The sequence below is a fragment of the Aspergillus karnatakaensis genome (assembly GCF_047715665.1).
Source record: "Aspergillus karnatakaensis strain CBS 102800 unplaced genomic scaffold BJY04scaffold_12, whole genome shotgun sequence".
NCBI classification, from domain to species: Eukaryota; Fungi; Ascomycota; class Eurotiomycetes; order Eurotiales; family Aspergillaceae; genus Aspergillus; species Aspergillus karnatakaensis.
This window is the reverse complement of record NW_027395724.1, coordinates 268,739-293,493: the sequence shown is the minus strand read 5'-3', so window position 1 is coordinate 293,493 and position 24,755 is coordinate 268,739. Positions and strand designations below refer to the sequence as shown.

The 24,755-nt window shown below is 50.7% G+C and overlaps 12 protein-coding genes across 12 annotated transcripts; 5 read left to right on the top strand and 7 right to left on the bottom strand.

Annotated features, from left to right (window-relative positions):
- Positions 1-2,318: 2,318 nt before the first annotated feature.
- Positions 2,319-4,190, bottom strand: BJY04DRAFT_19180 (uncharacterized protein). The gene is made up of 5 exons (XM_073711694.1): positions 3,936-4,190; positions 3,348-3,836; positions 2,973-3,293; positions 2,633-2,924; positions 2,319-2,515 (listed from the first exon to the last, which is right to left on the bottom strand). The coding sequence occupies exons 1-5, from the start codon at positions 4,002-4,004 to the stop codon at positions 2,487-2,489; spliced, it is 1,200 nt and encodes a 399-aa protein (XP_073573767.1). The 5' UTR covers positions 4,005-4,190; the 3' UTR covers positions 2,319-2,486.
- A 345-nt stretch (positions 4,191-4,535) lies between these two features.
- On the top strand, positions 4,536-4,946 carry BJY04DRAFT_183572 (uncharacterized protein). The gene is made up of 2 exons (XM_073710491.1): positions 4,536-4,661; positions 4,815-4,946. The coding sequence occupies exons 1-2, from the start codon at positions 4,560-4,562 to the stop codon at positions 4,920-4,922; spliced, it is 210 nt and encodes a 69-aa protein (XP_073573766.1). The 5' UTR covers positions 4,536-4,559; the 3' UTR covers positions 4,923-4,946.
- A 344-nt stretch (positions 4,947-5,290) lies between these two features.
- BJY04DRAFT_226253 (putative phenol monooxygenase) lies at positions 5,291-7,542 on the bottom strand (the record flags this gene model as incomplete). Its single annotated transcript, XM_073718381.1, has 3 exons — positions 5,291-5,762; positions 5,838-6,288; positions 6,343-7,542. The coding sequence occupies 3 exons, from the start codon at positions 7,540-7,542 to the stop codon at positions 5,365-5,367; spliced, it is 2,049 nt and encodes a 682-aa protein (XP_073573765.1). The 3' UTR covers positions 5,291-5,364.
- An 837-nt stretch (positions 7,543-8,379) lies between these two features.
- BJY04DRAFT_19169 (uncharacterized protein) lies at positions 8,380-8,762 on the bottom strand. Its single transcript, XM_073711670.1, has one exon. The coding sequence runs from the start codon at positions 8,706-8,708 to the stop codon at positions 8,439-8,441; it is 270 nt and encodes an 89-aa protein (XP_073573764.1). The 5' UTR covers positions 8,709-8,762; the 3' UTR covers positions 8,380-8,438.
- A 990-nt stretch (positions 8,763-9,752) lies between these two features.
- Positions 9,753-12,058, top strand: BJY04DRAFT_183569 (flavin-containing monooxygenase). The gene is made up of 7 exons (XM_073710490.1): positions 9,753-10,123; positions 10,175-10,368; positions 10,422-10,586; positions 10,636-10,801; positions 10,849-10,917; positions 10,965-11,657; positions 11,708-12,058. The coding sequence occupies exons 1-7, from the start codon at positions 9,790-9,792 to the stop codon at positions 11,935-11,937; spliced, it is 1,851 nt and encodes a 616-aa protein (XP_073573763.1). The 5' UTR covers positions 9,753-9,789; the 3' UTR covers positions 11,938-12,058.
- Positions 12,059-12,557: 499 nt separating this feature from the next.
- BJY04DRAFT_183566 (uncharacterized protein) lies at positions 12,558-15,156 on the top strand (the record flags this gene model as incomplete). The annotated part of the gene is made up of 8 exons (XM_073710489.1): positions 12,558-12,669; positions 12,737-12,791; positions 12,850-12,949; positions 12,997-13,114; positions 13,160-14,091; positions 14,141-14,232; positions 14,280-14,554; positions 14,601-15,156. Coding segments are annotated over exons 1-8 (2,030 nt in total), but the record flags the coding sequence as incomplete, so codon positions are not given.
- Positions 15,157-15,176: 20 nt separating this feature from the next.
- BJY04DRAFT_215836 (putative short chain dehydrogenase/reductase) lies at positions 15,177-16,170 on the bottom strand (the record flags this gene model as incomplete). Its single annotated transcript, XM_073715576.1, has 4 exons — positions 15,177-15,397; positions 15,448-15,666; positions 15,739-16,083; positions 16,140-16,170. The coding sequence occupies 4 exons, from the start codon at positions 16,168-16,170 to the stop codon at positions 15,177-15,179; spliced, it is 816 nt and encodes a 271-aa protein (XP_073573761.1).
- An 891-nt stretch (positions 16,171-17,061) lies between these two features.
- On the top strand, positions 17,062-19,126 carry BJY04DRAFT_226249 (major facilitator superfamily domain-containing protein; the record flags this gene model as incomplete). The annotated part of the gene is made up of 5 exons (XM_073718380.1): positions 17,062-17,305; positions 17,367-17,759; positions 17,822-17,973; positions 18,041-18,449; positions 18,517-19,126. The coding sequence occupies 5 exons, from the start codon at positions 17,062-17,064 to the stop codon at positions 18,933-18,935; spliced, it is 1,617 nt and encodes a 538-aa protein (XP_073573760.1). The 3' UTR covers positions 18,936-19,126.
- Positions 19,127-19,297: 171 nt separating this feature from the next.
- BJY04DRAFT_206152 (putative extracellular exo-polygalacturonase) lies at positions 19,298-20,961 on the bottom strand (the record flags this gene model as incomplete). Its single annotated transcript, XM_073713678.1, has 6 exons — positions 19,298-19,339; positions 19,403-19,579; positions 19,666-19,854; positions 19,926-20,145; positions 20,205-20,571; positions 20,634-20,961. 6 exons carry the CDS (start codon positions 20,959-20,961, stop codon positions 19,298-19,300), a joined length of 1,323 nt encoding a protein of 440 aa, XP_073573759.1.
- Positions 20,962-21,472: 511 nt separating this feature from the next.
- Positions 21,473-22,502, bottom strand: BJY04DRAFT_183558 (mitochondrial pyruvate carrier family protein). Its single transcript, XM_073710488.1, has 4 exons — positions 22,280-22,502; positions 22,204-22,219; positions 21,960-22,096; positions 21,473-21,897 (listed from the first exon to the last, which is right to left on the bottom strand). Exons 1-4 carry the CDS (start codon positions 22,462-22,464, stop codon positions 21,693-21,695), a joined length of 543 nt encoding a protein of 180 aa, XP_073573758.1. The 5' UTR covers positions 22,465-22,502; the 3' UTR covers positions 21,473-21,692.
- A 230-nt stretch (positions 22,503-22,732) lies between these two features.
- BJY04DRAFT_215832 (L51/S25/CI-B8 domain-containing protein) lies at positions 22,733-23,195 on the top strand (the record flags this gene model as incomplete). Its single annotated transcript, XM_073715575.1, has 4 exons — positions 22,733-22,818; positions 22,878-22,984; positions 23,043-23,075; positions 23,131-23,195. 4 exons carry the CDS (start codon positions 22,733-22,735, stop codon positions 23,193-23,195), a joined length of 291 nt encoding a protein of 96 aa, XP_073573757.1.
- Positions 23,196-23,320: 125 nt separating this feature from the next.
- BJY04DRAFT_215831 (DODA-type extradiol aromatic ring-opening family dioxygenase) lies at positions 23,321-24,583 on the bottom strand (the record flags this gene model as incomplete). The annotated part of the gene is made up of 4 exons (XM_073715574.1): positions 23,321-23,781; positions 23,833-23,993; positions 24,061-24,233; positions 24,284-24,583. The coding sequence occupies 4 exons, from the start codon at positions 24,581-24,583 to the stop codon at positions 23,321-23,323; spliced, it is 1,095 nt and encodes a 364-aa protein (XP_073573756.1).
- Positions 24,584-24,755: the final 172 nt, after the last annotated feature.

Sequence of the window (24,755 nt, the reverse complement as noted above, 5' to 3'; positions counted from 1 at the left end):
GTAATTTGGAGCCCTAATGTACATAAGGAACTACTTGAGAGATTTCAAAATCAATCAGTACATGCGTATGCTTGAGCTGCGTAGACAGTGCACCATCATATAACCCTTCAAATAATGCCAACATCTAGAGAGTTTCTCTTCACTGAGCATACTTGTTAGTTAAATCTAACCAGAAGAAGCAGCCATAGTTTAGGATACTCACCTCTCTGCGTCTCGGAGTCGAGATATAAATGGTCACCCAGAAGGCGAGGGCGAACTGGACAAGAATAGTCGTCCTAAGAGCCATACATTCCCACGGGGCCCAGGCGCAAGGGCAAGTCCACATAAGTGAACGACCAGAAGGATCCAGATAGGAGACGCTGAGGAGAACGTTCATGCAGATCGATACGGCATATAGCCGGGGATTATTCCGGATGAAGTTTTGTACCGGCCTGGTTGTTGACAAGTGACTGAGGAGGATACCTGTAAGAGCTGATCCCCAAAATAGGTTCATTGTTAAGGCTGTTCTGGAGGAGAGGTGACTGGTAGGTAAGATCGGGTGGTGGGGGCAGTAGAAGAAGTAGTAGTAGTGAGGGAGTAGTAGCAAAAGAAGGAAACGGAGAAGGAGAAGAAGAAAATGTTGGAAAAAGAGGGATTACACCAGGATACTAGGAGACAATTGCCTACAGCATACTTTTTGAAAAACCTAGCCATTGGTTCCGTGCCAAAAGGCTCTACGGAACTGTATTCCATACCTACCATCTGCAGCGAAAGTATATTGTAGGCAGCGGTGCCTCTGGAAACTCAATGCTCGAGGCTTGTTCTGCTTTGTTTCATGAGTTGTGACTCAGGACTTGATTAAACCGTGGCGCTCTGCCGAGTTAGAAGGAGGAACTCGTAGTGCTATATTGGGGAACCAGCCGGTAGGTACAGTAGGTATACCCCATAGCTCCTGGTCCTCCTGAATGAACACAATGAACAGGTAAACAGGTATGCATCCATAGATACCAGCGTCGTTGAAGGGCCAAGGGACAGAACAGAAGCACTCTGTCATCGAGCTTCAGGCTATTCAAGTGTATGAAGTAAGTTCTCCCGCCGTCAACTGGCCTTCCAGAGCTGAGTCTCTGCTCGTGAAGACGCCTTCTCTCTATCAGCCTCATCGCCGTGCTACCACTCCAAAGCCAACACCAGAGTTAGACCTTCAACACCATGTCCATATTAGGAGTCTCACAGAGCCCATAGACAAACCGGGGTGTCAATTGAAGCAGGGTGCGTATAACACATTGATGAATGAATACAAAGCACCAAAACTTACCGTCTCACTTAGCCTTGCCTAATAGAATTTGGACCTTGATGGATAACCTGCTTCCTCTTCAAACCTCGGACTGTCTAACGCCCATGACACTCATTCCGTGTGTAGCAGTGGCCTTACACTGAGGTGCCACGCTAACAGGACAGGCGTCGGTTAACGGCGTCTACTGCTGAGGCTGCGCTACAATTTTACTCGACCAGCCCGAATCAAACAGCATCATACCATCATTGCTCGAGTGCTAGATCCGGACGGGTGGCGGCCTTGCCACAAGGTCCAGCGTTGAGTAAGAAACCTCATACTCAAATCCCTGGTTTCGACTACGATAGTCTAACTAGGTATGAATCTCGCTCTTATCAGGTCAACCAAACAAGCGCAACAGCGCAAAAAAATAAAATAAAATAAAACAAAAACGAGTGTAAGAATCACAACGACCAGAGGAGCCGTGTATCCTTACAGCAATTTTCGCGCAATGATTTAGGGAAACCACCGCCGTTGCTGCCATCCTCTTGGACGAAGGCAATCGACCGCCAGTGACTTAAGGCCACCAGTCTATTAGCCATGCCGGGGGTCTTAGTAGCCCGTCTGCACCGCTAAGAGTCCCCTCTATATTCCCGGATATAGGAGAGTGTTATTCGGGATCTAGCGCCCTGCCTCTCCCGTCTCCTTTGTTCTAGAACCTTAGTCCTTTCTCTCGCTGCGTAAAGGCAGCTATCTAACCGAGCTGGCACCCTATCTATCTTAAGAGCACAGGCAGGCCCTGTAGCGACGAAATGGGTGTAGGATAGGGCCTAATAGAACGTCATAACTGCCAACGGAAATACTCAGATAGCCCCTACTTACTGCCTCTGCACGCCTGAAACCGTACTCCCTGGGACGTTCAAACGGCTGGGTTTTGCTCAAACCCCCTCCACCGCCCGGTCAACCGTCCTTTGGCGTCCAACCCTCCCCTGGCGTAATATACTGATACTACTATGATCACCTTAGGTACTCTTACTACGAGGAGGTTCCCGGAAGGCAACTCAATATATAGTAAGCAGCACGCTTCTTATTTTGACAGTCAAAACTACGGCTATAGAGCAAGAAGTCAAAGCATACTTGATATAAAACAAGGATTGAAAATCAAGTTTAGCCCATAAATCAACACAGTGCTCGCTCAAAACGGAAACAGACGTAAAGGTGCAATGTCGTTGGTGGGTCAGTTGACGCGGAAGGAATCGAAGATGACTGTTCGGGTTAGTATTCCTCGTGAATAACCTCGTGGATGGAGGGAAGGGGGAGAGCAGGGGGAGAGCAGGGGGGGAGGAGGGGGGGAGGAGGGGGAAATAAGGGCGGGCGACTAACTTTCTTGGCCTCTGCGGCAGCCGCTGGCAATCCACATCAGTGTGTTGAGGAAGGTATATCGATCATCACCCGTCTCCATTGTGAGGTTCACGCGGTACTTGTATGAGTTCGGGTTGATGCCGTCGGCCATTGTGGCGTCGTTGAGCTTGTCGAGCACGTCTTTCGCGCCGGTCAGCCATCCGCTGGTTTTGACGACGATGAATGCTGGGGGGTCGTCTGCAGTCTGGAGCAGGAAGTTTGCCCGCAGGCTTGTAGAGTCCTTGGTCATGACCTGCGAATCTTGTCCGCCGGGCTACACCATGGTTAGCTACATGATCACGACTTCATCCGAGAAACCTACCACAACCACTCCTTTGCCCCATCGGCCAGCCCATTGACCACCAACAAAGGTGACCCAGTCTCTGTGACCCCAAATGCCTGGCCCGACGCCAACCTTGGGGTTTATCTTCAGACTCAAACGGAAATCCAGCTCGAGGGATGGTGCAGGAATCTGTAGTGAGCGAGCGACTTCGCCTTCGGGGAATGTGTGGAGGAGGTTGTTTGCGGGGATCGAGTCCTTCATGACGCTGAGGTAAGTAGGACATTCTAGCAGATGCTGGCGCTGACGGCTAGTGTTCTTTGCGCGAACTTGTTGGCAGTAAATGCACTGCACGGAGAGGCACTGTTCCTCGTCAGGAAAGGTTTCATTTGGGACCATGATCTTCGCGTCGCTTACCTTATCTTCCTCTTTCGCGCGGAACTCGACAAAGGCGGCGTGAACATCATCGAGGGGAGGGGCAGGGAGACTCGAGCTCGAGCTCTTCGGCTTCGCTTTCGGTGTTGTGCGAGCAGCCTGCGGGGTGAGAGTTGCCGACGGGCCCGGGACAGGGCCCGTCGCAGGGAGCGAAGGGCGTCCGGGGAGGTTCTGCATGGGGGTCTGCATGGGCGTGGCATGAGGATTCACGCCGTTTGCCAACATGGCGCCGCCAGGGTTGGCGAGGGCGCCATGGCCGGGGGAAGGACCTGGTGCTGGCGCGCCTGCTGGATTGGGGTTCGTGGGATAGCCATTTGCAGCGCCGATGCCATTAGGGGTTGGCTGGGTGGGCTGGGTCTGAGGTTGGGCCTGGGAACCGCGAAGACCAGGGCACTCGAGCAGATGCTGCTTCTGGCGCGAGGTGTTCTTTGCGCGGATCTGCTGGCAGTAGATGCACTGGACGGAGAGACACTAAACAAAACGAGAAGTGGTATGTCAGTGACGCACAGCGGTGGTGTTGAGGCGGTTTCGCTGAAATATTACTGAAATACAGCGTCAACTGTCACGCACCTTATCGTCTTCCTTAGCGCGAAACTCGACAAACGCTGCGTGAACTTCCTGGTCGACGGTTCGACCCATGTTCACGACTAGAGGGGCGAAATAATCGATGATGAAGGTTTACACGGTCTCTGCCTTGAAAATGTGATGGAAAAAAGCCCGTAGAGATGAAAGGGGAGATGGAAGTCGCGGGCGCTGGCAGGACACGCAGCTGGGATCGGGGGGAGAAAAAGGAAAGAAGACGGAACGAGGACAAGACAAGACGAGACGAAAACCCGTACTAAGAGGGGCGGTTAACTTACGCGAGCGTCACAACAAGACCTTACCTGTATTCCCCACCTTGAAGCACCACAATCACAAGCAGAGATATTGGAGATATATTGTTCTTAATCCTATTGTTTTTCAACGATATTGAATAGAAAATAGAATATTACCTTTGAATTACTCTCCTTCCTCCAACGACTTGGGCTTCGCCGGCAGCGATCCGACTGTCGCGGCTGACGAAGCCCGGCCAGTCAGCACAATCAAATTCCTGACTCGCCCTCGATCCGTGGGCGTCCAGTTGGTCGTTGCTATTCTAGGAGACGCCAATAACCGCGCTCGCAGTGGTAGGGGAGTGACAGCTGATCAGCTTCAATGGCAAGTGCCTCGATCTCCCTCTGGCACGGAGATAGTTGCCTTGACATGGCTATGTATTTCATGTTCTTGATAGTCTTCATAGTTGAAGCTGTTTTGTTGGTATTACCCCACCATACCCAAGTTGTACCCGTATGGCATACGCGTATGAACGACACCTCATTATACAGAGTACGGAGTACCAGACCCGGAAACATCACTCATTGCTATACAAGCGTCAGATATAGACCTCTAACTTTTCTCCAATGTATACAGCCACGACCAGAAAGCGGATTTGTCGGTGTCCAATCCAGACGCCTCGTCGTGGACACAGCCACCAACAGCAACGCGAAGACTGCCTACCCGAGTTCAGGCCCAAGCTGACCGGCTATGTTTAGTTTCTCAAGCATAACTAGAACTCAAGGGTCATGGTTAATTATATGGCTATGAGTTTGACTTCAATAAAGTTTTTTGTCTTTCATGTCCTTTTTTTAGAGGCCAAGAGAAGTATAAAATGGTATTTCAGCTCATGTTATTCAAGGGCCATACTGATACTGAACTTCGTACTCCGTACATACTGTACATACAATCCTTCATACTCATACCTCCATACTCCATACACGTATCCAAACCAAATCAAGCTCGAAAGATGATATATAATTATATATCCTTGCGTGCGGCTCTTTTAAGCTCATCGGCAACCCGCAAAACTCTAATTATATATTTTGCATCTTCATCACCGCGTTGAACTTGCTCTATGATGATTGTCGCTTACATGTATACGATTCTCGCGCCTCCCAAAATGATGTCTAGTCTAATCTATTATTTAAATCTTTCTCAAAACACTCCCCAGATACCCCTCCACTGTACTAACATCATCCAACGCCGCAACAACACCCACATACCCGTCCGGCCGCACAACAGTGATGGCTCCCTCAGCTTCGTCAACACCATAGATCTTATACACGTCATCGGACAGTTCGTATCCGCTGTAGAAGCGCATCTCGGAGTGCTTCTTGATCTCAGCGGGTAAATCTCTCCACATGAAAGTCTTGGTGTCTTTATCGAGTTGGGGGTGAATGACGGTTTGCTCAATTACCGAGGAAGGGAATTGCGAGATGAGGGTTGAGAGTAAGGAGAGGGCTTTTGCGGATTGTCCGTTTGGAATAAGGAGGTCAGAAGATGTTAGGACTAGAATGCGGAAGCGGCCGGTTGAGAGAAAGTCTAATAGTTATCAGTTCATCAAATACGAAAGTAGAATGCGCGCGAGGAATGGGATAAGAAGGGGAATGAACGTACCGTCTTGGAGATCTCGTTTATTTCCATCGGCAAACCTTCTTACACGAGCATTCAGCAATCGCCTTCCTGGACGCAAAATGCCCTGTAGATAGTCTGTGCCCCTGATTGGGTTTACTGCGGTGCTCTTCTCGACTGTGATGTTCTCGGGATACTCAATTCCGCAGCCGCTGGTGAAGCCGTTGCCTGTGCTAAAGACTTCGAGGAACTGTTCGTGCGTTAAGGACTCGACGCCATCTTCTGTACCGATCTTGCCGGAGAACATAGATGAGAAGGCGCGATCAAAGTCAATGAGCTGTTGCGCGATTGTGTGGCGTTCAAGGTGGTAGGTATCTAGAACGGGATCTTGTTTGGCGGTTTCCAAGGGACCGGGTGTGAGGCCGTGGATGGAGTAAATGAGTTTCCAAGCGAGGTTATACGAGTCCATCATCGAGACGTTCATTCCTTGACCGGCCTATCAGGTATCAGGTCAGTATCGGTGCGTCATCCTCCGGAGGGAATGACATACCTTCGGACTGTGCGTGTGGCACGCATCTCCCGCAATAAACACCCGGTTTATGCCCTTCGAATCCTTCACAGTGAACTTCCCAGACACACGCTGCCCAATCTGATACGCCGCCCACCAATCGACAGTACCATCCTGCTTCGGCTTGATATAGTACGGTTTGAACGCATCGGCCGCATGCTGAAAGATACCCTCAAGCGTAACCTGCGCTCTCCGGGCCTTCGCACCCTCCTTTGCCTTCCGATCATCGCCAGCCTCAATTTCAATCTCCGGAACTTGCACATACAACCGCGTCAAATAATCACCCGTCACGATCCGCTCGCGCGGAATAACCATCACAGACCCCGCAGGCGAATGAATTGCACACCGGCGCCGGATATCGGGGAAATCAGTATCGATGACCAGATCCACCACACCCCAGATATGATCCAGCGACTCTCCCTCAAGACTAAGCCCCATACACCGACGAACATTCGAGTGCGCACCATCGGCACCAACAAGGTACTTTGACCTCACCGTCCGACGAACCTTCTCTTTCCCCTCTTCTTCCGTCTCGATATCCGCAATAACCGGAAACTCCGCATCGCCCTCCTCATCAATCCTCACGTCCACCAACCGCGTATTCCTCAAGACTCCCCGCTTCGAATACCTCAACAAATCCGTCTCTAATATCCTCTCAATCCGTCCCTGATGGATTGTAACCTCGTGCTGAAACCTCGCAGGCACAGAAACATCCGGCACGATGGACGTGCGCTCAATCACATCGCCCTCCGTCTTCCCCGTCGGGTTCCAAAACGCCACTTCCTCCATGTGGCACCCATCGTTGAGGATCTCGTCGGCGAGTCCAAGCGATTTGAGGATTTCGAGTGTGCGGGGTTGTAGACCGTCTGCCTGTCCGGATTTCAAGGTACCGGGTTTTGTGTCCACACAGAGGAGGGAGTCATCGCTGAGGCCGTAGCGCGCGAGAAGGAGGTTTAGCATCAGGCCGGCGGGGCCGGCGCCGATGATCACGACTTCATATTTTTCGGGCTCGGAGAATTGGGATTGCGACTGGGTCTGTGGTTGGGATTGAGATTGAGATTGAGAATTGGAGGAAGTTGTGCTTTTTGTGAAGGCGGGGGAAAGGCGGGGTAGAGGGGGCGCGAAGGATGGTAACACGCGTAATTCGCGCGACGAAGCCGAGAATTCAGTGAAGACAGGCATGGTAAGGATGATTCACGAAGTAGTCAGATAAAAATAATCGAATCCAGAGCTAGTCAATTGCTAGAAACGACCGATTGATATACGGCCGCCGGAGAAACCCCCACAGTGATTGCAATTATTAGTAACTGGCGATTCCGCCGCCGCCGTGCCTTGTACCTTGTTTTTATATCCGTGTCCCGGACTGAGGGGGGTTGGGACCACCCGTTGGGAGAGATTTTCTCCGTTGCTACTCAATATAGCTCGTACGTGCTGCAAGGGCGGAAACTGATCCTTCCAATTGTTGGTGCTGTGCCCAATTTGAATCCTAAGAGAGTCGTCTTTTTCTTGAGGTATGTCCACAGGGAATGCTGTTGTATTCGGGTACAGCATGATTCTTATAATAGCAGGCTGCTCGATACTACGTAGGTTCCTCGTAGTAGCATGTCATACCTGCCTGAGTAGTGGCTAAACAGGCGGCTGTGAAGAATACCCCCCTGCAGGCTGCATATTTTCCAGCTCCGAGTAGCACTGTTATACACCCACCGAAGGGTATGACTGACCCTTCACATACCCCAGACTTGCATTATTACTCCGTAGATCTAGTATCGCTCTCGTATGCTTAGGGTTGTTGCTTGCGCCTGGGGAATCTTGGGCTGTGGATCTATACCTTCGCGGAAATACGGATATATATATGGGAAGGAGGTTTCTGATTGGTGATCGCCCTTGCGTATGATCAGCGAGTCTCAAAGCAGCAAGATACCCCGCGTGCGGAGAGTAGATTATTCAACACTTGCTTTCAAGGCTTCTGTCGTACCTAATGGGAGCATAGACAAGCCGGTGGTCCTTTTTATACGCATTGGACCTCGTGTAGGTAGCGCTGGCAGAGAGAAGAGTGGCCACGGAGGCTCCCAATGTGCTCATTTCTCATCGAAAGCCTTTTCCATTGTTGCCAGTTGCCACCAATTTCCTCCAAGCCCAGAGAAAAGGAGTGCCTGTGCGGCGGGTACGTACGTACTGGAGGGACCCGCCCGCATACGGACCCCCAATGCCCAGCCAATTAACACGGAGATAGTATGGAAGAGCTCCGATATGCGCACTGTCCGTTGGAGGCCTGACTTCTGAGATCTCGTGAAAATCTCAGGTGCAAGGCTAACCAATGGTATAGAGGAAGCCAAGCGTAAGCACATAACCGAGCTCGTTCTTGAATTGAAGGAGGATTTCGTACCCCGCGTTGGGCGCCGTGAGATTGGGGGATTTCCGGGTCAGCACTATCCTAGTCTGCTGGACCCCGGACTGGGGAGGGACCAATTGAGGGCTCTTCTTTCGAGTTCCTCATCGTATCTTGCAGAATTATGCAGTCTCTTCGGAAGAAGCTCATCAACCGTTGATAACACGCGTGATCTGTGCCTCATGCCGGGGTTTGTCCGGCTTACCTCGTGGAACGGCGATGTTCCGCTTGATCGATAGTTAAACTTTCCGGATATGGTAGTCCACACTGCGATATCGCTGATTGGATGAGCAATAATACGTAAATCGATATGTTGAACGTGGGTTTTCGCGGGTGTGTGTGTTTGATAAGGCTAAGTAGTAAGTGGTCAAACCTTTACTCCGTAGAAGTCGTGTGTCAATTGGGGTATTGTATCCTAGTGCAAAGAGAGGTTATCAAGCTCTCTGCAAGCGCGTATGCGCAAGTTCCATGGTCGCGAGGTTCGCGCTATTAGGCCTCCGCTGACTGGTCAGTCTGATTCCCAACTTACTCCAACAACTGCTATTCCCCCGCAATGGAGGCAAAGGGGGATTTCCTGGCCTCGGAGTCTTTCATTTGGAACCGAGGATCCACAATCCAAGACGCTCGTCGCAACTCCAGATCACTGACCTCGAAGATGCCCTTGAACGGCCGTGATAACGAGCTCAGCGTCACAATGTGGATCTCTATCCTCCTTGCTAATTCAACCCCAAGACCCAGCTTGTCCTCGGGGAGGTTTCTGGCCCGTCTAAGGCGAACGGGGAGGAGATTAAGCACGTTTGCCTCTTAGCAAAACCGGAGTCTCCGCACTTTTGACTGCGCTAGTCAGTCTTTTTTTCGGAACTAGGGAGAGCTCGCCGCCATATATGATCGGGGAGGAAGCTTCGCTCGGGGGATTTTTTTCAACGTCTCCTGATCGTCTTTCGACTTCACACACTTCGCTACTTAAATATAAGTCGCATCCCTGGAGACCCTTGTTGCTGAGCTATTTGTAATTCTACTACCGCCGCAAGAAGATCAGCATGATGAAGCGACTGTCGAGAGTTCTGGGCCGTGCTCCTTCCGAGCCGAAGGTACAGCAGGTGGACACGCCTAAGACAAACGGTGTTCCTGAAACCAATGGTGTTACCAACGGGGTGTCGAAGGTAGAGAAAACTGAGCCCTGGATTCTGGAAGAACGGTCTATCGATGCTACCCGCCCTATGAGAGTGGTCGTTATTGGCTCAGGGATCTCAGGAATAATCTCGTCAATTCGATTGAGACAGAGAATCGACAAGTTAGACCTTGTCGTGTATGAAAAGAACGCAGACATCGGTGGTACCTGGCTCGAGAATAGGTATCCCGGTTGCGCCTGTGGTGAGTCATCTTTCTTTCGCAGATAAAGGGCTTGACTGATCGCAACTGCAGATATCCCTGCCCACACATATCAGGCTAGTTTTGAGCCGAACAAGGAGTGGTCAACGTTCTACGCTGCTGCACCGGAGATTCACAGATACTGGAAGCGCGTATCTGACAAGTACGACTGCGAAAAGTACATCAAGTTCAAAAGCCAGGTGGTTGGTGCGACGTGGGATGGTGTCCGGAGCAAGTGGACAGTAAAGGTGAATTTGTTCCCAGCTCGGGCCCAATTACAGTACTGACAAAGGGAATCAAGGTCAAAAACACAGATACCGAGGAGATTGTTGAAGATGAGTGCGATGTTGTGGTGTCAGCTAGCGGAGCTCTGAACGAATGGAAGTGGCCCGTTATCCCTGGTCTCCATGACTTCAAGGGCAAGTTGCTGCACAGTGCTGCTTGGGACGAAAGCTATGAATATAGCGTAAGTTGCGCCTCTAATTTCTGCGGTGTAGTGCTCATAATTCAAACAGGGCAAGAGAGTTGCGGTTATTGGTAATGGGTCTAGTGGTATCCAAATTGTCCCTGGAATGCTGCCCAAAGTGACGCATCTCGATCATTATATCCGAGGCCGTACCTGGCTTTCGCCAACATTTGCGCGTGAGCAAATTGATAAGCGCAATTCAGAACTGGAGAACTGTAAGTTGATTGGTCTCCATGGATGTTCGTTCGCTAATCGCTGCCAGTCTCATTCACCCCGGAGGAGATTGAGACTTTCAAGAAAGACCATTCAGTGTATCAGAAGTTCCGGAAAGGTAAGATCTCCAGCGACTAGAGTGGACCGATGGCTGATTCTGTCTAGAAATTGAAAAGGAGCTTCAGTCTGTGCACGGCGCCACGCTCGTTGGGACTCCGGCACAAATTGGGACCACAGAGTTCTTCACAGAGAACATGAAGCGTCGCCTACGAAAGAAGCCTGAAATGATTAGCGATCTTCTTCCGGCGTTCCCACCCATCTGCCGTCGTTTGACCCCTGGGCCCGGTTATCTCGAAGCTTTGACCGATGACAAGGTTGACGTTATCTCAAGCCCCATCGTCAAGATTGTCGAAGACGGCGTGGTGACAGCTGACGGGAAGCATCATCCCACCGACGTTGTGGTCTGCGCTACCGGCTTCAACACCACCTTCACACCTCGCTTCCCTATAGTTGGCCAAGACGGCCTGTCTCTATCAAAACGGTGGGAAGAGACTCCTGAGAATTACCTCTCCATGGCTGTGGATGGATTCCCCAACTACTTCATCTGCCTGGGGCCTAACGCCGCGTTGGGAGAGGGTAACCTTCTGCTTTTGATCGAGAAGGAGATCGACTACATTACCCGCGTCATCGATAAGATGCAGAGGGACAACATCAGGGCGATCGGTGTGCGCAAGGAGGCAGTCGAACGGTTTAGACGTCACTGCGATCAGTACTTCTCACGGACGGTGTTCAACCTGGAATGCCGCAGCTGGTACAAGGGTGGATCATTAGACGGAAGAATCGTAGCTCTATGGCCTGGTAAGACTTTTATCCCGTGATGTTCAGAATTCAGCAACTGACGGAAACAGGCTCTTCTCTGCACGCAATGAAGGCTCTTGCCAATCCTCGGTGGGAGGACTACACGTATGAATATGTCAACGATAACCCCAATGGTTGGATTGGGGATGGATGGGCCGAAGATGAGCGAAACGACATCATCAATGTGGATTATCTGGATGATGATCAAATTGACTTTCCTACGGCCGTGATTGCAAAGGCAGTGGAGAACGTCAAGGCAAGCCTCAATGGAGCGAACTGAGGGCGATGGTCATTTTCTGGGGTTTTATTTTTTTGAGCGACTGTACATATCTAAATAATCATGCCAAGTTAGATTTTTTTTGAGATTGCCAGAATGGAGAAGTGACAAAGTTCTTGCTGTGTTGAAGATGGAGGAGAGCCTGACTCGTGAAGTTGTGCTGTGCTCAATCTGGGCATCCGGTGTACGGGCCGGTTACATAATAGATGCACTAGCCAGTCACGAGCCCGGTAATTTACCTTACGTACGGGTATCGGGCGCTCGTTCTCCGCACGAAGTGTGCGCCGAACCTACTCCAAAAACTCCACCTCCACGCCCAGAATTACCGCCCCTTACCACTCATTACAAGATCCGATGAATAATTGCCTACTACTATTATCCATGGCGCTGGCTTTTTCTTCCAACTCTGTCGAAAGAAAGGTTGGAACTTGGGGGTCAAATCGCCACTTGACCTGGGGAAGAGAAAGAAACCAGTCCCATGGAACTTCTGGATAGCACGACTGTCACCGGTTGAGAGCTCTTTCTCCTCCCCCGCCTTAGCTCTCGCCCAGTCTTACCTCTTAATTGACTCCCCCTCCTGAAGTCCCCCTTCTTTACCCCAGAATTCCCCTCCCCCCAAGCTCCTCCCCGATGCATCTCAGATCCTCGTCATGAAGCCGACTAAGCATTTCTGCTGCACAATTTGCCAGCGGGGTTTCACACGCATCGACCATTTGAAACGACATCATTTACGTCGTATGTGGCTGTCCTAGACTGGTTTCTATTTCGTTCTTTCTGGACGCTCTAATCACTCTGTCCGCAGATTCTGGCTTAAAGCCATATTCTTGCATTTTCTGCGACGAATCATTTGCTCGCTGGTACTATAATATCAAATCGAGCGCACTAGGATAGTCTTCCTTGCTAACGAAAGTGTAGTGATAATCTCCGAGACCACTATGCGGACTGCGCCAAACGTGGCGACCGGGAAATCCCCGAGACCGGTCAGCGAGGCAGACGACGGCATGCCTGCCAATCTGTAAGTTTGCTTTTGTTGGGCCAGGATATCTGCTTACCAACGTACAGTGTACATCGATGAAACTTCGCTGCGATGGACAGAGTCCTTGCGGTTCGTGTGTCAAGAGAAATCTTGACTGCAACAAAGATCGCAAGAAGAGGACTGCAAGCCCAGGAGCGAGCTCAGGTATGTATGCTTTCGCGGTACATGAGCTGTTTCTCATTTTGATAGATATGTCCTCTGTGAAACACGAAGACTATGATCGACCTTCAGATCGAGGATCCATTAAATTCCTCCTCAATGGAGGCACGGACAGCTTTACTGAAGATTTCCTGCTCCCTCCTCGTAGCGATCGGACCCGTGGGCTAGAGTATCACCAACAAAAAGAAGAGGCTGAGAACTCAATGATGGCATTCCAACCCGGCGGGGACTCTACTGAATTTGCCCCAGCATTCGTTGAACTGGATCCCAACAGCCTTTCCTTCTTCCAAGATACGTTCCTTGATTTCTTCAGCGGGCCATTTGGAGAAGTGCACAAATCAATGGTCGACCCTTATGCAGGGGCGATGATGGACTACCCTGCAATCCTGCCCCCAGACCATGATCCGAACTTGCCTCTAGCTGGGCAGCAACCGTTCGAGTCCGAAAAGTCGTACGCAACTGCTATGATCCAGGCTATCTTGTCGAGAGCCTGGTCGGTACCTCTTGATGCCAAAGTCCACGAAGAGATATCAACGAATCTTACCTTCCTCCTCACGACATTGCGCATCCAGAAATTCATCGCCCTATACTTTAAATATTGGCACGCCAACTGCGCGATTTTACATGTGCCATCTTTCAATCCCGATACCGTCGCCTTACCGTTGCTCACATCTGTTGTTTTCATGGGTGCGATGTATACGAAGGATGAACGCGAAGTATATGCTGCAAAACGACTCCTCGACTTTGCCGAGCTGTACATTTTCTCTAGCGATATATTCTCACACGAGTATGAAGTTGCCACAACGATATGCGGGAATCGCAGCGCAGACAGCGAAGCGCACGACTGGCTCCAGTTTCAGAATTTTCAAGCTGGGTTTCTCATGGTGGTCGTACAGTACTGGGCCGGAGGCCGAATTTCAAGCAGTCGTGCCATGGAAAATCGGTTCAGTGAAGTCGTCAAGGTATGTTTTGTTCAATACGAAATCGCTTTCATGACTAAGAGAAAACCAGGTGGCGCGTCGAATAGGTCTTGTCAGATATCGACATACACCGGAAGATGGAATCGATGAAACACTATGGATCCAAAATGAGTGCCGCATTCGGTATGTGATTTGGGATTGTTGTACAAGCGTCATCTAATTGTGTACAGGACCATGAACATCATCTCTACCCTTGACTGTGCCTTCTCTTTCTATCAAAATTACCCATGTCGGATTTCGCATACAGAATTACAATGGGATTTTCCCTGCCACGACTCTATACTTGCCTCAGAACATCCATTCGCGGAGCCGAATTTCCAGGTTTCACGGGGAACGACAATCAGTGACGCATTTAGTAGTCTGTTTGAAGAGACCAGCAGCCAAACCACTCCTTCAGTTTCCATTGCGAACTTGACGGTATTGGACATGTTTGTCCTCATTCACGGTATGCTCAATAATTCTTCCTTTGTGGATGCAACTGATGGAATTAGTGCTATACGCCTTCATCAACAACCACATGACCTGCTTAGCGCCCCTTATGCGAGTCATAAATAACGCCAACAGACCTTCTGTCGGCCCAGCTGGGTCAGGCAAGAGACGCCAGTCTGTTATTCAGGAAGATTCAACCCTGATTCCCATACGCATTGCGCTGACTCGATGGCGCGACCACTGGCTCACCCTCCGCAACACCGTAACCAGTCATGAATGGGCCATGATGGGCTTTTACAAGAATGGATATAACTTCTGGCTTGTCTCACAGCTCTTGATCACGAAGAAAGAGAGTGTAGATGTGGTCATGCAGATGGAGGTGCGGTGCGAAGACAAATTGGAGAAGCTGAAAGTGCTCTTGAAGGATGAGAATGATTAATGTTGCTCACAACAATCCTTCAAGTGCCTGAGTGCTGTGATAAACTTCGCCTACATTCTTTTGTTTTGGAGTATCGGGAATAGAGGTAAGATGGCGGGCTGGCTCGTTTTTATGGATGTACGGTATAATATAGACTCGTTGGCGTCCAGCGCAAGGCGATCCTTCATACTTATGATCTCATTTTTTTGATCTGAACTATCTAAGCATATCCCAATGACCAGAAATTCTCAATATTTCTTCCAGTATCCTCATCAACAAAAGCGGGAGGCTCGGCGAAGGTCACATGTTCACCATGCAATTCTGCAATCTTGCCTGTGAGCGACGGGTCACTCACAAACTGTTCAGCTGCCCGTTGAGCAGTCGACATGGGCGTGAGCACCATTGTTTTGAACAGGTCTGAGCTTGGTGCAATATTCGTTTCTACTTGCCATTAGCCTCGATTGATCCGTTCAAGAAAGAGAAAGACTTACCAATCACTGCCGGAGCGAATCCATTGATCTGAATCTGCTCCCTCTCCAATGGCCGCGCCAGAGACCTTACTAGTCCGACAACAGCATGCTTCGTGGCAGAGTACACCGGCGCCATGGGGAAGGGGTACACGCCCGCATTTGACGCAGTAGCAATGACACTCCCCTTCGAGCCATTGACTGCCTCGTTCTTCGCGATATAATGCAGCGCAAGTTTAACACCTAGACCCAGTCAGTGCTCAAGCCCATCTCCTTTTCACCATTAATCTGATGACATAAAACAGAAGGACATACTATACATAACCCCTATAAGATTAACGTTCACCGTCGCCAGCTCCGGCTTGGTCAGCTTCCCATCCTTCTCCGGCAGAAGACTTCCCTTCTCCGTGATCCCCGCATTGGCAAATACCACGTCTACGCGGCCGTGCTGCGCAAAGACATTCTCAAATGCCGCGGCCTGACTCTCCCAGTCCGAGACGTCGACGCGCTCGAAGGAGAAACTGGATGAGGGGAACTCCGTGCGCAGCTGGTCGATTACGGTCGCGCCTGTTGTGGCGTTAATGTCAAAGATTGTGATGTGGGTGTAGGGTTGCGGGGCGAATTGGCGTGTTATGCCTAGGCCGATTCCTGATGCGCCTCCTAAGAAATTGTTAGTTGGGGGCTGAATCTGAGGTTGGACGGGCGACGATACTCACCGGTGACGATGATGCTTCGCTTGGGGGACATTGTGATTGATCTGATTCTAGTGATGACTCTTCGATTAGGTGGTTTCCGGTTTGTGCCCAATTGCTCGACCTGGTATTGTTATGTACGAATGCAAGCGGACGAACAGTGCGGAAAATTTCCCGGTTGCCCCTCTCGAAGTGCAGGATGTGGGTTGGGGTTATCCCGATCTTGGAGGTGAAAAAGTCAAAGCACGAGGATGGAGGTGAGTGAACGCGTCTACGGCGTTTGGTTCGATGGACTTTGAACAAGGATTGCTGACGATTTGCTCGCTTCTTTTGGAAGGATTTAATCTATCCTTCGGACTTGCCACATGACTAGCTGAAGTTAAACCAATCTTGTGGTTCTATTGGATCTGTGGGGAGTGGTATGGAGTATGGACTCTAGCAGTCCGGGGAGATGAGGGCTTGACTTTGGGTCCAAGTGGATTCGGATTCCCACGTTGTCGAGTCCCGTGAGCCTGCGAGTCAGCCGTGGCGACGATTGGAAACATGGTACGCATTCACCGAGGGACGCAAGCGTATTGGAGCCTTTTGAATGATAATCATGAAGCAATTCGGCCTCTTTGCTGGATACCTCCCACATCCCCCGGGAATCCTCCTCCCCCGTGGGGATACGGATGCCCCGGGTGTGCTCTCCGCAGCCCTGTCTTTACAAATCACAAATCATTTTTTGCTTTTCTTACTGGCGCCTGTGTCATGGGACAGAATCCCAGCTAGCTGAGGAGCTAAATCGCCAAAAAGGTTTGGAGAAGCCTTGACGTTCCCACTTTGAGCTGCCCCAGTCGATCATATTTTTATCAGTCCTCCACCCCAGGCTGTCACCCTCCATCTTCACTTTGGACACTGAGTCCACTCTTTTCCATTCCCCAGTCAATCTTATCCTTTAGTCAACATGCCTTTGGGAATACTTGAGGATACAAAGCTGGAGAACGTTCCGGGCACCGCGCCCCTAAACGAACTCGGCAACAACAACTCCTACACAGGCATCGACCCTGCACTCCTTAAACATGACAAGTCTGGAGAGATTGTGCTTGTTCCCCAGCCTTCGGACTCACCCAATGACCCCTACAACTGGCCACGCCTGAAGAAAGAGCTCTTTACCATTACCTTCGGATGGGGTTGCGGCTGCACAGGAGGTGAGTTTCTCATGACTCGTAGCGCGTCGCAAAAGCAAATTCTGATAAAACATCATTATAGCGGTCGGGCCTCTTCTCGGTGCAGCTTTCGTTCCTTTGGCTGAAGATTTCGGCGTCCCTCTGAATACCTTCGTCTCCGGTGTACAGGGCAGCACAATTGCCTCCATCGCCGTGGGTAGTTTGATTTTCAACTGTCTCGCAGTCAAATATGGCAAACGTCCAGTGTATCTCATCACTACGCTAGGAATGATGGTTTCTTGCTTCTGGGCTGCGGCAGCAAAGAGCTTTGCTTCACTTGTTGCGGCGCGTGTGGTTTGTGGTCTTTGCATGGGTCCGTTTGAGGCACTGGTTCCGGCTTCTATTGCAGATGTGTGGTTTGTTCATGAGCGTGGTTTCCGTACAGCTATTTTCAATCTTGGTGTACTTGGTGGTATTAACCTTGCTACTCCGATTGGTATGTACCCTCGTTCTCTCTACAACTCCGAAATTTCCAGGAATAGGGGCTAATCTTCGCAGCCGGTGCTGTGATCGAATACGGAGATTACCAAATCTGTCTATATGGCATGGGCGGTGCCTTTGCCTTGACTCTCATCATGGTCTTCTTCTGGATGCCCGAAACAGCCTACGCCCGAACAGATGCCCTAAGCATCGATACCGGACACGACCTTGTAAGCCATATTCACACTCCTACATCAACCTTCCGCACGCATTCAATCAATCTAACAAACACCTTAGACCGTCCTCGAGGGCAAGACAACCACCAAGCACCTCGAAGGAACTGACAGCCCCGTTCAAGCCTCCTCCTCCGAAGAACCCATCACCTACATGCGCGAACTGCTCCCTTACAGCGGTTATGTCAATCACGTCTCATTCTGGAATACGCTCATCCGTCCCTTCTACCTTGTTGCCTCTCCCGCCGTCCTGTGGGCCGTCGTCCTCTTCACAACATGCATCTCCTGGCTCGTACTCATCTCCCTTACGCTCTCGCAGATCTTCTCTGCGCCGCCGTACAGCTTCTCCGTCGGCGCTGTCGGCGCTACAAACGTCGCCTCATTCGTTGCGTCTCTTATCGGAACGATCGTCGCCGGGCCGCTGGTTGATGGTGTTGCAAGCAGGCTTGCGAAGATTAACAATGGAATATTCGGTACGTACAACTACTACCCTAGAATACCCCTATTGCCTCCACTTGCTAATTAAATATTCCTATCCAGAACCCGAGTTCCGCCTCCCTATCATGTTAACGTACCTCCTCTTCACGGCCACCGGCTTCTTCGCCTGGGGACAGTCCCTCTCCAACCTCGACCCCTGGCCCATCCCCGTGATCGTTTGCCAGGGTCTCATCAACCTGGGTGTGCAACTCGGCACAACCGGCGTCGTAACCTATGTCGTTGACTGCCATCGTGAGAAGGCAGGCGAGGCTTTCGCAACGATGAACTTCGTCAAGAACCTCTTTGCGTTCGGCCTTACCTTCTATGTCAACGGCTGGATTGACAGCCAGGGAGTGAGGAATTGTTTCTTCACTATTGGCGGGATTACGATTGGTGTCACGCTGCTCACTATCCCGATGTATATCTGGGGTAAGAGGTCTAGGAGCTGGGTTCATCGGCATCGGATTGCGGAAAGATTGTAGGCTGCTCCTTTACCTTGCGGCTTGCTTGCTGGTTCAGTGAGTATGTCCAAGTGAGAAGTTCTATTTTCTCTTCGAGTTTTGAGGCTGAGATGGCCCCGGGAGGAAGGTTTCGGTTAAGGGTTGGTCTTTAGCTTAGGGCGGGTTATCTTCTTTGTATCTCGTTTTACGTTTGGCTGTTGCGTGCAGTTGAACGTTAATATCAATATCAACTTCCATTCATTGGACTTCTGATTCATGAGTAATCGATACTGTTTTTAAGTAATTCAGATGTGTACAAAGAGGTATACACCCTGCCCAGACCCAGGGGCACAATCTCAGTGCCTTGACCTTGAGATCCCGCCTCAACCTTCAACCTGAGTTCCTTAACCAGAGGTACAGTTAACCTGCAACAAACCCTCGTCAACCTACATAGACAGTCAGCCCTGTTATCCTTTCCATATTAGTTATTACCGTAGATAGAAACTCACGTTCGTGCAAACGAAATCATTCGTCCCAATAGGACTAACGACATCAATATCTTCCACATAGATATCCGAGCAAACATCCGGGCTGGAACAGACAATCGTCCCAACATTCGGATCCCGTCTGCCAGATGTCGTCCCGTACATGTTGCTGATATGCACGTCTGAGATTGTGAGGTTGCTCTGGTTGTACCGAAGACGTTATTAGCTGCCTATTTCTCGAATGGAATACTAGAAAGATAAGGGAATGGAAGGGAAGGTGTGGTTACCGGGAACTCGTTGCAGAGCGTCAAATTCTTCTGCCCGTAGCATTGCGTCACCTCGATCGCCCAGTCAACGTTCTCAATGTACATATCCTCGTAGGTGATGTTTGAGACGGCGCCGAGCCCGCCGCCGCCTTGGAGGTCCTCGGACATGGCGGATGCGACGCCGGGCCAGACTTTGATGCGGGCCATATCCTGCACAGTCAAGATTAGATTTGATCTGAAAAGGCAATAGGGTGGGTCGAGAGGACGTGGGGATAACATACGGAAGCATTATACATGGAGATATTGTAGACCAGGATATTTTTGACGATGTCGACTTCGCCTTTGTATTGGCCTAGCGAGCCAACGGAGATACCGTGGGAGCCGTTGCAGTGCAGGTTTTGGACTAGGATTTCGGTGCTGTTGGGTTTGAAGGAGACGCAGTCGTCGCCGTTGTTGATCACGGAGTTTTGGATGACGATGTTGTGGGAGCGGTATGTGTCCCTGCTCATGGTTAGACCCTGTAGTCGGTCTTAAGGCATGAATTGTGAAAGGAAACTTACCAGCCATCTGTATTCTTCGCCTCATTCTCACTGGCGCTGTACCCGGAGATATCAATGCCATCGAACACCACGTCCGAGCTATTCGCCACGAGCTGATACCACTGCGGCGAGTAGCGGAGCTTCAACGGTCCGATTGTGCCTCCATGTAGCCCGATGATTCCAACAAGGATTGGACGAAGCACAAGTGCGTCCTCGGCAAAGAGGTCGTACCACACCTGTCCATTGCCGTCGAGCGTACCGCCGCCGTAGACGTTGACGTCTTCGCCGCCGAGCTGGAAGAAGGTCGTGGCGTTTTGGAATGTGTGGCGGAAGGAGTTCGCTTGCCAGTAGTCTGTGTCGTCTGTGAAGACGATGCGGCCGAGGATCTCTATATTTTTGTGAGATATTGTCCTTGAGTAGCCGGTACAAAGGGTGGGGTAGAGGATATACCAAGATCAACATGCTTCAAGAAGGTCAAGTCGAGGGCCGTGCCAATGATATACTCTTTATCTTCGGCAAAGACTACCTTTCCGCCATGGTTACACTTCTTGATCGCGGAGAGGACGAACTCCGAGTCGTCGGTGCCGTCGCCGTGGGACCGCACATGGCAGATTTTCCTGCGGGGCTGGCTAGGAGGAAGAGGCCGGAAAGGTTTCTTGGGGCTGATGATATCGTTACGCGAATGAGGGCGGTTGTTGTTGCCATGGCCATAGCCTTGTACTGTTGCTCCTAGCGATAGGATGCTCACAGCTGAGGTGAGGAGGTGAGAGATTTTCATGGCGCCGGGTCAATTGAGGCTAACAGCTCCTCGTAGCATGAATATCAAGCTCAGAAAAGCCCCTTCGGAAGTAAGGGGATTCCTTGCTGATTTTATAATTGCTTCTGCTCCTCCTCTTCTCCCCATTGCATGACTCCGGCGACAGCCCTGCGGAGAAATCAACCCCACCCCACAGGTAGAGTCATTTTATCCGGGGATATAGCCAGAGAGCGACTAAACTGTGGAGAAATAAGCTCCAGGCTGAAGCTTGGATTGGATTGTCAAGAAAATGGTTGAAGAGTGTAGGAGCTTAGTTGCTGTCTGGGGTAGATTGGAGAGATTTGATAGGAGGGATAATTCGCATCTCTGTTCAATGTCCCGAATGGCGGAATATTTTAGGACCAGCGCTAGGAGGGTGATCGACATTGTATCTCCGTTTGATAGAGATTATTGCAACCGGTTGATGAGCCTGGAGCCTGGAGGTGACGCGTTAAGGGAAGATGATTGGTGTCGTTTGGAAGGTTGAGGACGACTGGGATTTTACTAAGTATAGGCACCCTTCTTGCACAACGCTATGCAGGTCTACCAAGCCTAAGTTCAGCGCAATTGGCCAATGCGAATGCATTCAGACTTGATGTAATGGTCCGAGCAGTTTTCATGCTAATGAGACTTTTAGAATGCAATATACAAAAGTGATGAATTGTGGAAATGTCCGGCGCAGTCTCGCGCCCGCTCCGATCTATATATGTAAATCAAGTAGACTTCTTCACGGTCTCAACAGCATCCGCGGCAACAGCCTTGGCTTCACCGGCAACAGCCTTAGCCTCGTCAGCAACCTCCTTCTCCAGAGTCTTCGCTGCCGCTGTTGTGGAGCCGTCGAGGCTGCGGCGGTAGTTGAGAATACGGGTAACCTGGACGACACCGACGCATCCGAGGAAGAAGTTGACAGCGGCGAGACTGTTGTTGTTAGCTCGGGTTCTTTTGCGCAATGCCGCAGAGAAAAGCGGAGGTGGGCATACAGGTAGTTCTTGGGCGTGATGATCAAACACCAGCGGGTCCAGATGGCACCGGTGGCTGTGAGAGCGCCGTTCTGGGTCAAGGAGAGCTTCTCAGCGGGACGCTGAAAGTCGGAGATACCGGCGATGACGAGAGCCCACTGTCACTTTGTTAGCACTTCATTCATGGTCTTTTCCGGTGTTGTCCTTCGGATTCAGGTGGGCGCGTGAGCCGTGAGAACTAGGGTGGGAGCGGCGATTATCGTACCTTCATGACGGGGGCCCTGCGAGAAAAAATTGTCAGTAAATAGCTCTCACAAGCCATGAATTAAGAAGCAACCCACCAGAAGTGAACCGTCTTCACACCAACAGGGCTGTTCCATAGACGCTGGAATGTGCTCTGTTGCTCAGCGGAAGCAGCATCGGAGCTCTGGAAGCGGCGTCCGTAGCCACCAGGGCGGCGGAAAGCCTCCCGGAAAGCCGCGCGGGAGTTCTGGAAGAAGCGAAGACCAACACGAGACGACGACATTCTGAATAAATAAAGGAGGGGAGATTGAAGCAACAAGCACGAAGAGAGTCTTTATCATTCAGAGCCGACGTCGGCCCAGAGGTTGCTGCGGCTCTTTCCGGCTGAGGTAAGCGGTGTGACAATTCCGCTTGACCAGATTGGTTCTTGCACCTCGACCTCATCGCAGCAAGCTTCAAAAGAAAGACAACTCCATTCAATTGACGGCATTGAGTGCCTTGCTGTGCTTGTTGTTCCCCTTTTGCTTCGCGTGCCTGGTTCCATCGCCATAATGTCCTCCAAATACGTCTTCACACAGGGTCTTAAGGAGCTGCGGTTCCTGTTTTGCCAGACCTCTGAGCAGAGCGCTGCGACACGGTGAGTCGGGTTCTGCTCTGCCATCAAAGTGCGATGTGCTAATTGAATTGCTTATGCAGGTCGTTTCTGAACCGCGCCTACCCGACCATGAAGAAGCACAACCCACACACCCCGATTCTTGTCCGCGAGGCCTCTGGCACTCTTCCCCGAGTCTACGCTCGATACGGTACGCTCGAAAATGCAAAGCACCGCACAATTGAGGCTAACCAGATGGACGACTACAGCTCTCGGAAAGGAAAAGGAGGAAGCGCTGAGCGGTTTGTCACCCCTCCATCTAAATATACAGCTCGGGCGGGTACTAATCAAGAGCAGGTCTCTCCGATCAGCAGATTGAGGAGAAGATTACGCAACTGGTGAAGGCTCAGGCCTCTTCATAGGCGCCATTATGTTATATACCGCACTACGGTTGTCAACACTGTATCTATATCCGAGTGAATCGGTTGGCGTCTTAATGAATTCCTACTCAACGAATTCTTCTTGATTGATATACACTGGTTGTTCGCTACAGCGCGCTAACATTACCAACCTCACCAAACCTATATTGCGCCCAACTCAGACTCCCCTCTTTCAACGTAAAAAGCCTCTTCCCTACATCATCCTCCGCAGCACCAGCTCCAATATGAATCGGAAGAAGATGCTCAAAAGACGGATGCGCCTGTCGGGCGTCTCCGCGCTTCAACAAATCGATCAAAGCCTGCGCTCTCTCCGTCGGAGGTTTTGTAGCTGCGTCTTTCAATGCCTCGTCAAAACTAACAGTATACGGCATAGGCTTAGGGTCACTGAACGTGAACCGCAGGTCCCGCAGGTTGTGGACGGCCATGCCGGAGACGATGATCAGGATGTTTTCCTCGCGGAGCTTCGACACCGCTTGTCCCAGTCGGTAGTGCTGCATTGGGTCTTCGGTGCCGAAGAGCGAGACTTGGACGATGGGAACGTTCAAAGGGTTAGACTTGGGTTCGAACGCTGCAGCTCGTTAGTTCGAGTGCGTCTGACAAAGTTTTGGCTGAAACGTACCGCACTTGAAGCTCGCCCATACACCATGATCCAACCCGCGCTTCACGCCCTCGGCATTGATCCCGGCTTCCTTAAATGCATCGAGCACCTTGTTTGCAACCTCTCTGCTGCCGACATTGGGGTACTTCTCCTCGTAGTAGTGACTAGGGAAGCCGTAGAAGCTGCAACGACAGTATCAGCACCCACGGTTTACGCGAACGGGACTTCGGGACAATAAAGCAGGCATACTCGTAAATCAACTCCGTCATCTCAGCCGTATTCACCTGCACTGTATCCCTACCCGCTTGCCAGTGCGCCGAGAAAACCACGACCGCCCGTGGCTTAACCTTGGTCGTAATCTCCTTGCCGATCTTGCCTAGCTCTTTGTATGCAGGGTGTTCAGTGTCGTACATGATGTTTGGCTAGGAATGTCAGCAGTGGATCGTTATTCTAGATGCAGCTGATCACCTACGCCGCCATGGCTGAGGAAATAGACCGGTGTGCGCATGTTGATACCCTCCGTTGCAGGAGTCTTTTGGACAGTTTCAGGCACAGAGTTCAGCGATCGACGAGATCCTATAGCAGCCCAGGACGTTTGGGCTAAGCGTTTTAGACCGAACAGGTTGGCTGATGTGTATTCTGCTTGGGGGGCAGAAGCTGTATAGCCGAAGATACCGGCTATTAGAATGGCAACGACGAGGGTTATGAACGAGATCAAGATTGTGGATGGTCTCTGAGTCTCTGTATCTCGGTGGTTCGCGGTGGAAGACATATATATATCTTATTTATCTTTGCAGGAGCGCGATGATGGCGAATGAAGCGCAATCTAACTAGAAGTAGACTTTAGGTTCAACAGGAGCATAGTAAATTTGGAGGTAAGATTTATAGATCGGTAGAAGCCCAGTCATCAATTGTAATCGTACCATTTGTTTTGTTCTGGAAAT

Excerpts from the sequence above, each read along its gene's own strand:
- BJY04DRAFT_19180 (XM_073711694.1), bottom strand. The coding sequence starts at position 4,004 with ATGGGTCGAACCGTCGACCAGGAAGTTCACGCAGCGTTTGTCGAGTTT. Across the intron at positions 3,837-3,935 it reads GCGCTAAGGAAGACGATAAG|TGTCTCTCCGTCCAGTGCAT; the intron begins GTGCGTGACAGT and ends CGTTTTGTTTAG. Across the intron at positions 2,516-2,632 it reads CTGCCGCAGAGGCCAAGAAA|TCATCTTCGATTCCTTCCGC; the intron begins GTTAGTCGCCCG and ends TAACCCGAACAG.
- BJY04DRAFT_183558 (XM_073710488.1), bottom strand. The coding sequence starts at position 22,464 with ATGTCGTCGTCTCGTGTTGGTCTTCGCTTCTTCCAGAACTCCCGCGCG. Across the intron at positions 21,898-21,959 it reads ATCACGCCCAAGAACTACCT|TCTCGCCGCTGTCAACTTCT; the intron begins GTATGCCCACCT and ends TAACAACAACAG.
- BJY04DRAFT_183569 (XM_073710490.1), top strand. The coding sequence starts at position 9,790 with ATGATGAAGCGACTGTCGAGAGTTCTGGGCCGTGCTCCTTCCGAGCCG. Across the intron at positions 10,802-10,848 it reads CAATTCAGAACTGGAGAACT|TCTCATTCACCCCGGAGGAG; the intron begins GTAAGTTGATTG and ends AATCGCTGCCAG. Across the intron at positions 10,918-10,964 it reads GTATCAGAAGTTCCGGAAAG|AAATTGAAAAGGAGCTTCAG; the intron begins GTAAGATCTCCA and ends GATTCTGTCTAG.
- BJY04DRAFT_183572 (XM_073710491.1), top strand. The coding sequence starts at position 4,560 with ATGGCAAGTGCCTCGATCTCCCTCTGGCACGGAGATAGTTGCCTTGAC. Across the intron at positions 4,662-4,814 it reads TAGTTGAAGCTGTTTTGTTG|CCACGACCAGAAAGCGGATT; the intron begins GTATTACCCCAC and ends CAATGTATACAG.
- BJY04DRAFT_19169 (XM_073711670.1), bottom strand. The coding sequence starts at position 8,708 with ATGTGCTTACGCTTGGCTTCCTCTATACCATTGGTTAGCCTTGCACCT.